The 14840-nt window shown below is 69.4% G+C and overlaps 1 protein-coding gene across 4 annotated transcripts in view; it reads left to right on the plus strand.

Annotated features, from left to right (window-relative positions):
• Positions 1 to 2897: 2897 nt before the first annotated feature.
• Positions 2898 to 14840, plus strand: part of KCNT1 (potassium sodium-activated channel subfamily T member 1) — a 35827-nt gene continuing 23884 nt past the window's right edge. For 2 of the 4 annotated variants that reach the window (XM_059658660.1, XM_059658659.1), the window contains exons 1-2: positions 9672 to 9850; positions 13932 to 13973. In XM_059658660.1, the coding sequence (XP_059514643.1) occupies positions 9696 to 9850; positions 13932 to 13973 (197 nt within the window). In that variant the 5' untranslated portion in view covers positions 9672 to 9695. Of the gene's footprint in view, positions 3031 to 9671; positions 9851 to 13931; positions 13974 to 14840 lie in introns of those variants that run through there. The other 2 variants (XM_059658662.1, XM_059658661.1) reach the window with 2 other exon arrangements.

The following is a 14840-nucleotide window of genomic DNA, read 5'->3' on the forward strand; positions in this document are numbered from 1 at the left end:
CTCATCGCTTGTTCACCAGCACCTGTAAGGATCGGAGTGTCAGGACCTTCGTTAAACTAGGGGACAGGGCTCAGAGAGGTGACCTGGCCGCCCATGGCACCCAGCACGGCCGACGGGACAGGCCTGAGCCTCGCTCCAGTTGGCAGGACCTCACTTGCTCCCTGAGCCCGGCAGGCGTGTGCCCATGGCCCTGAGGGTCCCCAAGAGGAGCAGGGGCTCCCCAGCCTTGCCTGGAGGGGGGCTGCTCTGTCCACGTAGCTGGGCTCTGGCCCCCTGGGCGAGGGCAGACCGGGAGGTGGTGCCTTCCCGAACCAAAGCACCGCTTCCCTGTAGAACTGGGCCGTCCCGTGGTGCGGCCACCACCCAGGACGAGACTCCCTCGAGGGCCCCCTGAGTCACGCAGGAGGAGGGAGTGGGAGGGAGATGAAGGCGTAGACTGCGAGGTGACCCCCGTGTCGGGGACCCTGTGCCGGGGTCCTGTTCTCACGCCCCCTGGACCATCTCAGCTTCTGCAGGGACAGCCCGCCCCTCCAGGATGCCCAAATGCTCTCAGTGACACAGGCCTTTGGGCTCAGGGAGAGGCTCGACCAGACCCCAGAGATGAGGCTGGTGAGCAGCTGCTCACGGCCCCCACGCCGGGCACCGTGCCAGGAGACCCGGGCCCTGCCCTCGGCCAGCACAACTAACGGTGCGGCTCCCAGGGCTCTCAGCTCTGCAGGGACAGGCAGGGGGCCAGGAGGTCTGCAGGGCGTCTGCTCCCACCCTGAGCTCGTGCGGATGTGCAGTGTCATAGTCACAGCCGAGGGCGGAGGGGCAGCGAGGCCTGGTCACTTCCCGGGCCCCATGCGGGGGGTGCGGGCCCGGCTCCCAGATCCCCTCCTTCCCTGTGTCCCCCTGAAGCCAACCGAGGCCCCACCCTCTGAGGTCTCCCACCAGCCCTGCCCGTCTGGGCTTAGCGGCCGAGAGAGAAAACCCAACGCAGCTCCAGGTGGGCCGTGGGCGGGGCCGTGCGGTGGGGGGGGGGGGGCCTGAGGGGCTTTCAGCTGGAGGCTGAGCATCAACCTAGGAACCAGGAGGTCAGGGTTCAATTCCCGGTCAGGGCACCGGTCCTGGTTGTGGGCTCCATCCCCAGTGTGGGCTGTGCAGGAAGCAGCTGATCCATGATTCTCTCATTCATGTGTCTACCTCCCTCTCCCTCTCCCTTCCTCTCTAAAATCAATAAAAATATATTTAAAAACACACACACAGAAGAAAGGGGGCTTTCAGCGAAAAAGGAGCAAAACCAAACAAGCACAGCCCCCAGCAATGACTGCGAGGCTCCCCGCGGCCGCCAGCTTGAACTGAGGAAAAGCAAGCACGCTGATGCAATTAGGAAAATGTTGTTTTTCAAACGCTGCCAGCTCCTCGGGGTTGGACCTGTGACCTGGGAGAGCAGCTCTCCGTCCTGACGGCCGTGGGATGGGGGTGCCGCACCCGCGTGCAGCTGGCCTGGGGGGCGGGGGGCCAGGGCCAGGCCCCTGGGGGGCGCCAGGCTTGAGGAGAGGAGGGTTTCCAAGCACCTGCCCGCCCCTCGGGCTCCAGGTGAGTGGCCCTCACTCGGCCTCTGGGCACAGCTGCCCGCAGTTTTCCGGCCGCGTGCTGAGTGTGTGGGCAGCAGACCCCTGCACCTGCCGGAGGCTGAGGTGGCTCCTCGTCCCCCTGCTGCCCAGGCCTTAGGGGGACGGGCCTGACGGGGTGGAGAAACCCTCGCCCGCAGCTGGTCCTGCCTCCCTCGGGGGCAGGGAGAAGGGCCGGGAGGCCCCACCAGGGTCACCCTCACCGACGGCCACGGCTGACAGACGTGCTTCCCTCCCGGGGTCCCGCGTCCTCCCCACAGCACTGGCCAGCACCGAGGGGTGGCCGGCTGGGCTCACTGGACTGTCAGCTGATGCCAGAGGCCGCTGGGTGGGGCCAGGACCCCTGGGGTCGCACCTGAGTCTCCCACCTACCAACGGCCCGGCCTGCACATGCCCATCTGTGCCCTGGACATGAGCGGCCCCATGGCACTTATTAATGCCCCATCCCCCCGCCCCCCACTGCCAGGCCTCAGCTCAGGTGACGGAGGTGGGGGTCTCTGTGACCCTGGCCCAGAGGGGTCCACCCTCCCCACGGGCGCCCCTCCCAGGCTCTGATCCGACCTGAGCCGCTGGGTCCCAGGGAGTTCCACAGGCCAGGGCCTCCGCCTCCTGCTCACTCCCACAGCTGCAGCCTTAGGGTTGGAGAGGGGAGGGGAGGGGAGGGGAGGGGATGTCTTTGGGGCACAGGCGGGTGCTCTGGACCCTGAGGAAGCTGAGCAGGAAGCCTTGGCGAAGGCTGGGGGCGGGGAGGGCGTGCATGGCGTGGTGGGCACCCAGGGGTGGTGTGAGCACCTGACCCTGCGTTGGTAGTGACAAACCTCACCCCCGCCCGGGAGGAGGCGCTTTGGCGTGAGGGAGCCTGCAGGTGTGGAGGGCATGGTGGCCAGGGCCTGGCAAGGCCGCAGGGCTTGGCCAAGGCGAGGGGGTGGGGTGAGGGGCAGCCTCCTGGGATGGGAGGGGGAGGGCGGGTCTGTGCAGGAAAGGGCTTCTGCTCGCCTGGGTCTGTGCGCCCCAGGGCAGGGCACGGAGGGGGGCTGCCCAGGGCGGGTGGGGGGCGGGCGGGCGGGGGCTGGGCAGAGGGGGGGGGCCGGGACTGCCAGGCAGGGGGGCTGTGCGGGGCGGGGCTGCGGGGGTGGTGGGTGTTGGCGTGGGGCGCCCGGGCCGCGCGGGGCAGCTGGACCAGGCGGCTCCGGGCGCAGGAGCGCGCTGCACGCGCTGAGGGAGCTGGCTGTGCCCGCAGGCAGCCCGGCGCCGGGGACGGTGGCCGCGGGGACTGTGGCCGAGGGGACCGCGTGCTGCTGGACGCCGCCGGCCTCGGGATGAGCGACCTGGACTCCGAGGTGCTGCCCCTGCCGCCGCGGTACCGCTTCCGGGACCTGCTGCTGGGGGACCCGGCCCTGCAGAGCGAGGACAGGTAGGCGGGTGCGCGCGGCGGGTCGTGGGCGGAGGGCGCTGTCCGCGGTGCTGGAGGCCGCGGGCGCTGCAACTTTCCGGCGTCCGGACCGAGAAGTTTGGGGGCGGGGGCCGGGGTTGGGGGCTGGGGCGCCTCCGCCTCCGGGGTCAGCTCCCAGCCCCGCAGCCCCGCGCGCTCAGCTCATTTGGGGGCCGGGCGGGAAGCGCCCCGCGGCTGAGCCCTGCAGGGTGGCGAGCGCGGGCGGCGATCATTTATCATCAATGAGGGACCGTGTCCTCCAAGCTCGCGCTGTGCTTGGAACACGCACATGCACGGAGTCTCTCCTTCGGGGCTCGGGGACGGGGACGGTGCCCGCGGGGGGGGGGGGGACGGTGCCCACGGAGGGGGGACGGTGCCCGCGCGGAGTCCCGGGGCGGGGGGGTTACTCCGTCTCTGCCCCGCGTGGCTGTCTCCGGTAAACACCTAGCTCTCCGCGCTGCCGCCTGCAGGGGAGGCGGTGGGAGGACTCCCGCGGGGCTGGGGCCTGCGGTGCGGATGGGAACACTTTGCTCGCAGGGTGTCGGGGGGCGGGGGCCGTGTGTGAACCCGCAGTTCCCCCCAACAGTGCCGTGATTCAAGCGAGAGCACAGGCGCCTGGGGCGGAGGACCGTCAGAGTGAGCTGACCTCGGAGTGGCCCCGGGCAGTGCAGCTGGGAAAACACGGCAGCGAGGGAGGTGGGCCTGGGACCGGGCGGCCGAGACAGGCGCCCTGGCAGCCCTGGCAGCCCCACGTGACAGGCAGCCACGCACCCAAGTAGGTCAGGAGGACCTGGCCGTGTCTCCCAGAGACTCGAGGAATCGGGGTCCAGCCAGGCTTTGTCTTGTGGGGCTGAGCGCTGCGTCACAAACAGGCTGCGGCTCGGGTGGCTGGAGTGTCGCCGCGCACTGGGGGGTCGCGGGTTCGATTCCTGGTCAGGGCACATGCCTAGGTTGCGGGTTTCGATCCCCAGTCGGGGCACGAAGTACCAGAGGCAACCGATCGGTGTCTCTCTCTCTCTTTTCTTTCTAAAATCAATACATAGTAATAATTAATAGACGTACCCAGGAACGGGGTCCAGGGGAGATTTGGTTTGACGCCCCGCAGGGGGGTGGGGTGGAGGGGCTGCCGACTACCAGCCCTCGGGGACAGGGGCAGGGCTGGGCTCCCCTAAGCCCAGCGAGCCTGAGCTCACGTCTTCCTACGTCAGCCCCAGCCCCCGTGCCTGCCCCGCGGGCGATGATGAGAACAGCAGCCGCGTCGCCCGGTGTCCGGCTGGGGCCTCCTTGATCAACGCCAGGGACTACGGTTGGTGGCATCGGAGGGACAGCCCTCGTGTTCAGGAGTGGGTGGCGTGGGCCTGCCCGCCCGGGGAGAGGGGGTGGCGCTCCGTCCGCCGCGATGTCCCGGACCCTGTGGCTTGGGGCTCCTTGTTGTGGTAAAATAGGTAAAAGGTGAGTTGTATCTCCAGGGGCACTTACTCCGTGAAGCACCATCGCCGCTGTCTCGTTCCAGAGGATCCCATCACCCCAGCCAGACAGGCCTGGTACCCACCCGGTCCCCGCCTCGGCCCGGCCTCAAGGGGCTGTGGGGCCCGCGGGGCTCTCCTTCCCTCGCTGCACAGGGCCCCATCGCCCATGTATCTGTTCTGGAACCTTCTTTGTCCGAGCACCGTGGTGGCACCGTGGCCGGGCTGCCAGTCTGGCCTGGCTCCTCTCTCGAACCCTGTGTTCACGGCTGTGCACCCGGTGTCAGGGGGCGGGCAGCGTGGGAAGCCAGGACGGGGTTCCGGGGGTCCTGAGGTCACCTGAGCCCCATGCGTCAGGACACACACGTGGAGGCTCTAGTTGGGCTCTGAGCGGATGCCCCAACCTCGGGGAGGAGGGACGGGGCAGCTGTCGGAGGCCCCCTCCTGGCCTCCTCGCCCTCGGCCCACTCCTCCGCCATCCTCGATGGCTGGGCCCCTCCCCATCACTGATTCTCAAAGTGGAGAGTGAGGGCCAGGCCTCCCCTCCTGTCAGGGCCCCTCCGTGTGGGGAGAGGACGTGTCCCTGGGGAGAGGGAGGGGACCAGCCTCCCGGTCTGGGGTGGCCAGAGGGTCCATGAAACCTGCCTGGCCCCCGACCTCGGCCCCCCAGACCCTGAGTGAGCAGGTGGGCAGGGCTGAGGGCTTGCTGTTCTCCAGGGAAATGAAGCCACAGCCATGAGTCACCACAGCCGCTCACGCATGGCCTTGCAGGGAGGGAGGGCTCGGCCTGCGTGGGCGAAGGAGGCTGTGCTGCAGCTCAGGGCCCCCCGTCTCCGGGAGCCAGCGGGGGGGGGGGTGGGCAGAGCCCAAGCCCGCCCCCTTCCAGGGCACCCGGTTCTCCCTGCCCTTCGCCCGGGAGCCGGGAGCAGCTCTGGAGGCCCTGGCCCCTCTGGGCAGTGCCCACCTCCCGTGTGCCTGCACGCCCGAGCATGGGCACCAGGGCCCAGGGGACAAACTCGGGGTCACAGGGCCTCCTCCACAGTTCGGGGGCTGCAGACCCAGCCAGGCTGTGAGACCTTCTCCGTCGTGGTGCGTGCCCCTCGCCGGCCCCTGGTCTGTGACGTGGGCTCGAGGCTTCAGTCCCCGCCCCCTTGTCCCTCTGCCCTCCCCCCAGACGACGCCATAAGGGGCCGGGCGGGCTCTGGGCAGCGAGGCGGGGACATGGCGGCCACACCACAGGCTCACCCCCCACGAGGAAGAGAGTGAGCAGAGGCTGGGGCGGGAGCCACAGGTGAGGAGAGAGGCCCTGCCAGCTGGCGCCTCCGGCCAGCGAGCCCGGGACCCGCTGCTCTCCACAGCTGCCTGCCCGCGGGCACCCGGCCCAGCCGCCCAGAAGGTCTCAAAGCCACAGCGGGAGGCCGTGGCAGGGTCTGGGCGCGCTCACTCCCAGGCCAGGCGGCGGGGGGCGGGGGGGCAGTGAGGACCATGGGGCCAAGGCTCCGGGCTCGGGGCCGGGGTGCTGCCGCATGAAGGACACGAGGCCGGGCCCCCACGGCGCCAGGGCCCCCTTCCTCTGTGCCCCGCGCTCCACCGAGAACACGGGATGGAGCTCCGGACGCACTTCTCTGGATTGAGCAACAGCAAATATTGTTTCACACAACAAGCCGAGAAGGGGGGCGGGCAGGGCATGGGGGCCGTGAGGACAGACCCCTGCCTGGCCCAGCGGGAGCAGCTGTGGAACACAGTGGCTTCTCCTCACCTCGCCCTGCAGCCTGGGGCGTGCCCCCCCCCATGCCCCTCCTACCACTGAGCAGGGTGGACCAGGCCGCCCCTGGGTTCTAGGCGGGTGGGGAGCAAGCAGGCTCCTTCCCTGGGATGAAGGCCTCAAATGAGGGGTGGGGGGCACCTCCAGGGACAGCCTGTGCCAAAGCCACTCACCTGTGGTTAACACTGAACATCGCTGAGCTGGCGGGGCTGCAGGCCAGCCCCAGATGATTGGCGGAGAGTTAGACCCTCCCCCCACCCCGTCCCCCCCAGTCCAAGTGCTGTGGGTCGCCCCCTCCTTCCCTCCAGCCTCAGGCCCACGCCTGCTCCCCTCGGGGCCTGCCTCGGTTTGTCCTCCCTGTCCTGGCACCTTCCCATCTTGTCCCCCTTCCCGCCAACCCTCCACCCGACTCAGGCCTCCTGGAGGGGGTGGGGGGGCCGCAGCCTGGATTCCGAGGGTGGGGGCCTTGTCCGCTCACTGTGCAGGGCCCAGGACTGTTCCCAGGGCCAGAGAGTGCAAGACGTTGTGTGTGGGGGGATGACTGTCAGCTGTGAGGGGTGATGAGGGAGGAGCTGGGCTGTGGGGGAGCCAGGGAGGGGGTGCTCCGAGCGGCACGGGCAGGAGAGAGGCCTGACCCAGGGGTGAGGGCAATGGGACCGGGTGAGGGTGGAGTCTGTACCTTTCTTCCCGGCTTCTGCGCACGGCACTGCCGTCCCCCTCGTCCAAGCGCACGGCCACGGCGTCGGGACGTCCCCTCCAGGACTCCCATCGGCCCACACCGGCTCTGCCCACTGCACGCCACTCCCACCGCCCCCTCCCGGGTCCCACCGTCTCCTTCCTGTCTGGGGTCTGACTCCTCGGGGACCTCCTCCGAGGGGTCCCACAGGATGGCCCTGTGACGGCTTCTTCCACGACGTCTGGGGTCTCACTCCCCGTCTGGATGTCCTTCCCGTGCAGGGGGACCCACAGGCCACCACACCCACCACAGTGTGCGGGCACTTTGAGAATGCATCCCCCCCCCCCCGCGTTTGCTCCCGCACCCCTCGTCCCCATCTCCATTGCGGGGTGTCACCGCCTACCCCCCTCACCCCAGCCCCTCCCCACGCCCTCCTCCCTGGCTGGCGGTCCTGCACTGGGACCCGCCCTCCCCGCGGCTGCTGTGCTGGGATGAGGCAGCACTTCCAGGCCTAAGTGCCGGAGGGAAGGGCGGTGCCTCTGGGCCCCGCCCTGAGTGCAGCCACGGGCTCCAGGTTGCCCACACTCGGCAGGGTGGGCAGTGCTGGGTCACCCGGGGCCGGGCCGGGGGGCTGGGGCCCACAGGACCCGGCTCCCCGCTCCTGACAACCAGGCGCCGCGGCCTCAGTCCCCACAGGGGGCTGCCCTCCCCCACCCATAGGAAACACTTGACTTTTTTTTTTCATATGTTTTTATTGATTTCAGAAAGGAAGGGAGAGATAGAGAGAAATAGACTCATCAATGATGAGAGCGAGTCATGGACCGGAGGCCTCCTGCACGCCCCACACTGGGGATCGAGCCCACACCCCGGGCCTGTGCCCCGACCGGGAATGGACCGTGACCTCCTGGCCCACAGATCGATGCTCAGCCGTCAGTGGTAGTTTTTACCAACTCCCTCCGGGCGAAAGGTGGGGCATCCTGCCCTCTGACCCGACTGAGCCTGGACCTTCGAGGCCTTCGGTGCCCGAGGACGGACAGCACTCTCAGAAGCCAGGACCCTGGTGCACAGGCCGAACGCTAGCCTTCCCGCGATGGGTGACCGGGTGCCCCCTGGCCCCGCGTTGGCTGCGTTGCTCAAGGGCTGCGAGGCCGCGTTCTCTGCGAAGCCGGGCCCTGTAGCCCGAGACCCTGTCCTCCTGGGTGCAGGGAGCGCACACCTGCCCCCCAGCCCTTTCCCGGGAGTGACAGACACGGGCCTCGGTGCTGCCCCAGCTGCCTGCACCTGGGGTCCCGATGGCTTTGAGCTGTATGCCCATCGCAGGGTGTGTCCCAGCAGCCCCCAGACACTGCCAGTCCTGTCTTCCCGCCACCGCTCCATGCCAGGCCCACCTGCTCGCCCCTCTCCCCGGGGCAGGTGGGGTCTGGCCAGTGCAAACACCGCATTCCTCTTGGGCAGACACAGGACGGGAGACCCAGGTCGCAAGACCACCCAATGGCTTCACCAGATGTTCCCGGCTCAGCCAGGTCTGGGAGGGCCTGCCTTCCTCCCACAAACCTCCCCAAGTGCCAGCCCTGGTGGTTGGTGGGGCACAGGTGGGTGAAGAAGCAGGCAGGCCCGGCAGGCTGAGCCTTCGGTCTGGCCGTCAGGAGGGCCTGGCGCCCGGGCAGCCGCTGAGGACAGCTGTGACCCTCAGAGTCCCCTTCTCCCACACCAACCCCTGCCCGCCGTTCCCTGGCTGGCACCTGGGCGAGTCTCTTCCCTGGCCAGCCTCGTCTGTGAAACGGCAGGACCTGGGCAGAGAGGCTCGGGCAGCCGGAGTCCTTGCTCCGCTCCTGGTCTCCGTCTCCTGGGGACGCCACTTCCTCCCTCGGGGCCTCCGTCTCCCCACTTGGCAAATCCGACAGAAACCCGCCCTGTCTGCTGGAATTCACGCTCAGGAGCCGGTCAGGGCCGCCCCCACAGGGTGTCCACAGCGTAGCCGCTTGTCCCTGGCTGGGACCCCTGCGGCACCGGCCTGGGCTGTGGGCACTAAGTCAGTGCCCCACGGGCTCCCTGGTCTGGCACCCCTCCCCGGCTGCTGGCCCCGGCGGCCCCCTCTGCCCGGCTCCCAGTGCCCCCCCCCCCAAGCGCTTCTTGCCCGGCACAGCCTGCACCTCTCTGCCCACACCAGGGTGACATGGGGGCAGGGAACGGGGAGAAGGTGGGACCCTGAGTGCCTGCAGGAGGGAGGACAGACCCACAGTGATTTCCCACAGGCGGAGGGGGGACCCCCAACCTGGGCAGGCCTCGGGGTGGGGGCAGGCCACTCTGAGACCCCTGGGCACCCAGGACCCACCGTGGCTGGGAGTCGGGCACATGTCCCAGCCCCCCGCCCCCGCCCCCCCCCCCCCCCCAGCCACCCTGCCTGCGGAGGTGAGTGGCCAAGAGCCACCGGCTGTCACTCCCAGGGCCGGCCTGTCGCTGTGACTATTGCTGACAGCCCCGGGCTGAGACCCCTCCCACAGGGGCGTCCTTTGCGCGCGGGGGAGGGGGGTCCCTGGGCTGGGGGAGGGCAGTGCGCCTGGGCGCTCCGGCTCGGGGTGGGGGGGTGCGCTCCCCCAGTTTCCCAGGTTCCCCCCCCAGGGCCGTTCCACTGCGGCAGCGGCGGGGAGGGCGAGGGGCGGTGCCAAGATGGTAGCGCCCGGCGCCGCCCCCGCCTGCCGCCCGCCTCCCGCCTCCCGCCGCCGTGCGCTCCCGCAGGATGGCGCGGGCCAAGCTGCCGCGCTCGCCTTCCGAGGGCAAGGCGGGCCCTGGGGGCGCCCCGGCCAGCGCCTCGGCCCCCGAGGAGCCGCACGGGCTCAGCCCGCTGCTGCCGGCCCGCGGCGAGGGTTCCGTGGGCAGCGACGTGGGCCAGAGGTAGGGGCGCGGGCCGGGGACCCCGCGCCGCCGCCGGGAGGGGCTTTCCATCCGGCCGCTTGCGTCCTGCACACGCTCCGCTGGGCTGCACGGTGCCTGCGGCCGCGGGAAGGGGGGCTGGCGGCCTGGTCTCCCCTGGAACCCCGACCCCAGCGCCCCCACCACCCCGAGTGTCTGCAGCCTGGGGGACCCTGGGGACCTGCTCCTAGAGGCTAACGCAGCGGCCCGCCGGGGAGGCGAGGGGAGAAGGGCCTGGGGGCCGGCGGTGCAGCTGACGCCCAGTGGTCCCAGCTGGACCTTGTCCCACGGAGACCACACTCACGCTCATGTTGGTCCCAGCGGCCGCTTGGGGGAGGCCAGGCCGGCAGCCGTGTCCCCACTTCAGAGGTGAGCAGCGAGGCCCAGGAGGCCGGGAGGCTGCGGGAGGCTGCGGGAGGCTGCCCGGCAGATGAGAGCTGGGCCTGGAGCCGGTGGCAGCCAGGGTGCAGGAAGCTGGGCCCCTGGGGGAGCCCGACCGGGCCCTCTGAGGGCGGCGGGCAGAGTGCATCACCCCCATTTCACAGATGAGGACGCTGAGGCTGGGTCTGCGGCCCGCGCACCAGCACCTTCTCTGGATCCCGTGGGGGGTGGAGGGTGGAACGGAGATGAATCAGAGTCACCCAGGTGTGGGCAGAGAGGTGCAGGCTGGGCCGGGCGAGGAGAGCTTCCTGGGCCTGGGTGCTTCAGGGGGGCCCTGGGAGCTGGGCAGTGCCCTCCAGGCAGAGGGGGCCGCCGGGGCCAGCATCCGGGGAGGGGTGCCGGGCCTGTCAGGGCTGGGGTGGGTGTTGGCAGAGTCTTGGCCTGGCAGATGGCAGGACCAAGGGTGCCCTTCCCACCTGGCCACAGGCTGCCAGGTCCCCCTCACCTCCACCCCTGTTTCCTGCGCCTCAAATTCCCCAGGAGGAAGTGTAAGTGCTGCTCCCGGCCCTGAAGCGGCCAGTGGGCAGCCCTGGGCAGGAGGGAGGCGGGCGCTGGTCAGGCCCTGGGGACAGATTCCTCTCCTCTCCATCCTCTTCCTGGTCCCCACGGGGCAGGCATCCCAGGGGCTCTGCTTACAGCCAGCCTGGCCCCTGACGGGCTCGGCCTCCTGCACTCTCCTCCCGTTTCCTCAGAGCAGCATGTCGCTGCAGCTGGGGCGTCACCTCCTCCAGGCAGCCCTCCCACCGTGCCCACCCCTGCTGCCCCCAATCCTGTGCTGACCCTTCTTGTGGGCAGCCTCACTCACTCAATCCCCCAGCAGTCCCTGGGGTGACGGTCCTTATCAGCCTCCTTTTGCAAAGCAGAGTGGGAGCTGTCTGCAGCCTCCTGCAGCCTGGTGCTTCCTGCAGCCTGGTGCCCTGGTGCCCCACAGCCTGTGCCCTGCAGCCTCCTCTCCCCAGGGCGGCATGCGTGCTGCGGACAGGAGCAGTAGGGAGCCACGGGAGGTTCCTGAGCAGAGGAGGACGTGCAGGGCTTTTGCCTTAGGAACAGGGGTCTCATGGAGCTTCCAGCATGACTGAGCAGGGAGAGGGGTGCCCTCTGTCTCAGGGAGCTGGCGGCCAGAGCTCCTGCAGCTGCCCCCGTCCTGCAGGCCTGGCGCCTTCTGGAGGCAGCCAGGGTCTCGGCTCGCTGGACCCAGGGTCCCCAGGAGGCCTCCCCACTGCTGTGAGCAGAGGGACGGAACAGGGAGAGGGAGGTGCCCGCCAGGCCGGAGCCAGGACACACCACCCCGTCGCCTGGACGCTATGGGCCACCACCAGCCCCGCCTTGCCCGCCCAGCTGGGCTCCCTAGGCTTGGAGCACGGCCTCTCCTTCCTTCTCCGCCTCCGCTCACCCCTCCCCACCCTGCATTGTGAGGTGGGAGCGGGTGGAGACTGGTTAGGAAGCCTGGCCTGGGGACCGGCGATGAGCACCATCATCTGAGAGCTTTTGGGCAAAAGAACCCAGTGAGGGAGGAGCAGCCGAGCAGTGAACCCCTGGTCAGGGCTGGGCTGGGCCCCAGGGGCCCCCAACAACCCTGGGGGGGGGGCACAGCCTCACACCTGCCAGGCCCGGTGCCAGGTGTGCTGACCTGGAGGGAAGGACGAGGTGAGGGAGGGCAGGTGAGCTGGGGAGGACGACCTGATGCCTCGGCCCCCACTCCCAGGGCTGGGGTTCACCCCAAGTGAGGGGCTCCCTGGGGAACTGTTGGAGGGGACCCTGGGAGGCTGCAAAGGGGTGGCCTCGGTGAGAAGGGGACACAGAAGAGCTAGGACGTGGGTCCTGGGCTCTGGGCGGAGCCGTGGCTGGTGTGGGAGCCTCAGGGCTGAGTTTGGAGACTGGGAGAGCTGCAGAGGCAGGGCCGGGGGCAGCGGGGCCCTCCTGTGGGTGTGCATGGGGCTGCCGGTGGTGAGCAGCGAAGGGGGACCCCGAGGAGGAGGAAGATGGAGGGTGGGTGCTGCAGGAGGCAGGCCCTATCCCTCAGGCCCCTCCCTCCCCATCAGGGGGTCCGTCTCGGGGTCCTCGGGGGCGCCACTCCTCTGTGCCCAGGACCTCTGGGGTCAGTGTTACCCGTTCGCTGTGACCCCGGCCGTCAGAGTTGAAGCTGCTCAGCCTCGTATCCTCCGTACCGGAGTGGCCCTGGGACCCCTCCCTCCCCCCCTCCTCCCTGCAAATCCCTCCTGCCACGGCCCCGCCCGCCAGGGTCTCCCCGCCAGCACCCTCACCCCTCACCCACTCCCAGTGAGTCCCTGGTCCCGAGGCCACCGGCCGTGGTTCTGCCAGGCACATGCCAGCCCCTGATCACCTGTTGCCCCAACTCAGAGCTGGGCAGCGCCAGGGCCGGTGGGAGGGAACCTGAGCCCGACAGAGGCTCACAGGGACCCCAGCTCCGGCCCAGCTAAGCCTGGCTCTGTGCTCTGTGCCCAGCCCCCTCCACCCCACCAGCACCTCACCCACCCATGCCGCAGAATTTGGGGGCCGTGTGGGGGAGCCTGCCCGCCCGGAGGGCCCTGCGAGGCTGGTGGGCGTGTGGCTGTGACCCGCCCCTGCAGGCCGCCCCCTCGTTAAAGGTGCCTCCTTAGGAAGCAGATCCTCTGTGTGCCTGGGCGTCCTCTTCTGGGAGTTGGTTGCTTTGAGGGTTATGAGAGGCCCCTGCACGGCCGGGTGGCTCCGTGGCTGAGCGTCGACCTGTGAACCAGGAGGTCAGGGTTCGATTCCCGGTCGGGGCACAGGCCCGGGTTGTGGGCTCCATCCCCAGTGGGGGGCGTGCAGGAGGCAGCGATTAATGATTCTCTCTCATCATTGTTGTTCCTCTCTCGCTCTCTCTCCCTCTCCCTTCCTCTCTGAAATCAATAAAATAATATTTGTAAAAAGAGGGGGGGCTGGACTCCTGGAGGAGCCGACCCCATGGCTGCATCAACAGCAAAGAGCGGACCCTGCCAGGCCCCCACCCAGGTCGGGTCTCAGCCCCAGGCTCTCACCAGCCTCTTCCCCGGCCCAGGCCACCCCCGAACCAGCCCCCGGCGTTGGCTGGTCTGATGGGGAGGGGAGGGGAGGGAAGCCAGCCGCTTGGCGACCAGGAGCTGTGGCCGGTCAGGCAGACGCGCACCCGTCCAGCCAGTGGCCCTTGTGGGGGCTGCCCCGGCTGCCCTGAGCCTCCCGGGCGTGCAGAGACGGTGATGGTGCCCCTTCCTGGACGCCAGCGTCACTGGTGCTGGGCCGGCCCGGGAGGAGCAGGGACCGCGAGCGCTCACCGCGGGTCGGGACCTGCTCGCCTGGTGAAGGGGTGGCCAGTCCTGGTGTGCGGTCACCTCGGCGTGGTCGCCGCCCTGTCTCCGGGGGGAGGTGCATGCGCCTGGGCCCCGTGTGCTGTGCTGCCTCTCTCTGCACCGAGGGCCGGGCCGGCCCCGCCAGCAGTGACCTCGGCCTCGCCTGGGCTCCACGGGTCAGGGCATGTGCATGGCACGTCCCCACTTCCCCCAGAGCCTCCCTGCTTGCCTGTGCCCGCCTGGCCTGGGGTCCAGGCCCTCGTCCGTCCGTCCGTCCGTCTCCCATGTTGACGTGTCCACCCGTCTGTCCCCAGGCTTCCTGTGGAGGATTTCAGCCTGGACTCGTCCCTGTCTCAGTAAGTGTCCTGCAGGGGAGGGGCCGCGGGGACAGGCAGGACCTCCTGGCCGCAGACCTGGAGGAGGGCGCTCAGCCTGCGCCCGCCCGCGGGGTCTCCGCTCGTGCCCTGCCTCGCAGAGGGTGGGGCAGGGTGTGGCCGGCCAGCACCTCCTTGCAGGCGCTGCTGGGCCCGGGGGTGGGGCTGAGGCCGGACTGCACACCTGCTCCAGACCGACCTGGTCCCTGGCCGTGGCCAGTGGGCAGCTGAGGCCTCCGATGTGCCCAGCCCTCCCCGCCAGGCCTCCTGCCAAAGAAAGGAGTGAGTGAGTGAGAAGGGACAGAGGAAGGACCCCTCTTGGCCTCTGCCCTTGCCTGTGGCCCCCCTGTTTGCGGGCACCTCCAAGTCCCGTTCCAGGGTCACTGACCGTGTGGATTTTTGGGGCCTCGAATCCCGGGCCCCCCGTCCAGGGCTTCCCCGGCTCCTGAGAGCAGCTTCCTGAGTGTGGCCACTAGTCCCCCAACGGGTCTCGGGGCCACCACAGGGTGGGGAGTGCCCTCTGCCCACAGCCCCTGGGGGCGTCAGCCACACGCGTGGTCTATGGCTCCGGGCCGTCTTTTCTGGGTGAGGGGTGTGGCCGGCCTCGGGACGCACAGGATGGAATCGGCCCTGATCGCAGGCACCGTCTGAGCTGACGGGCGCTCTCCCTATGTCGGCCGGGTTGGCTCAGCACCGACTGAATTGGGCTGAACTGGGCCCGTGGCCGTCACGTGCGAGTTGGTAATTTACTTTTTGTGGTGGTGCTGGAAGAAGAGGCGGCCACAGCTCATGAAATATTGAAGGGGAAGAGGAAGGTTTGTGAAGGTCGCTGGCCCTGCAGCTCGACCT

The sequence above is a fragment of the Myotis daubentonii genome, chromosome 11, assembly GCF_963259705.1.
Source record: "Myotis daubentonii chromosome 11, mMyoDau2.1, whole genome shotgun sequence".
In the NCBI taxonomy this organism is placed as follows: domain Eukaryota; kingdom Metazoa; phylum Chordata; class Mammalia; order Chiroptera; family Vespertilionidae; genus Myotis; species Myotis daubentonii.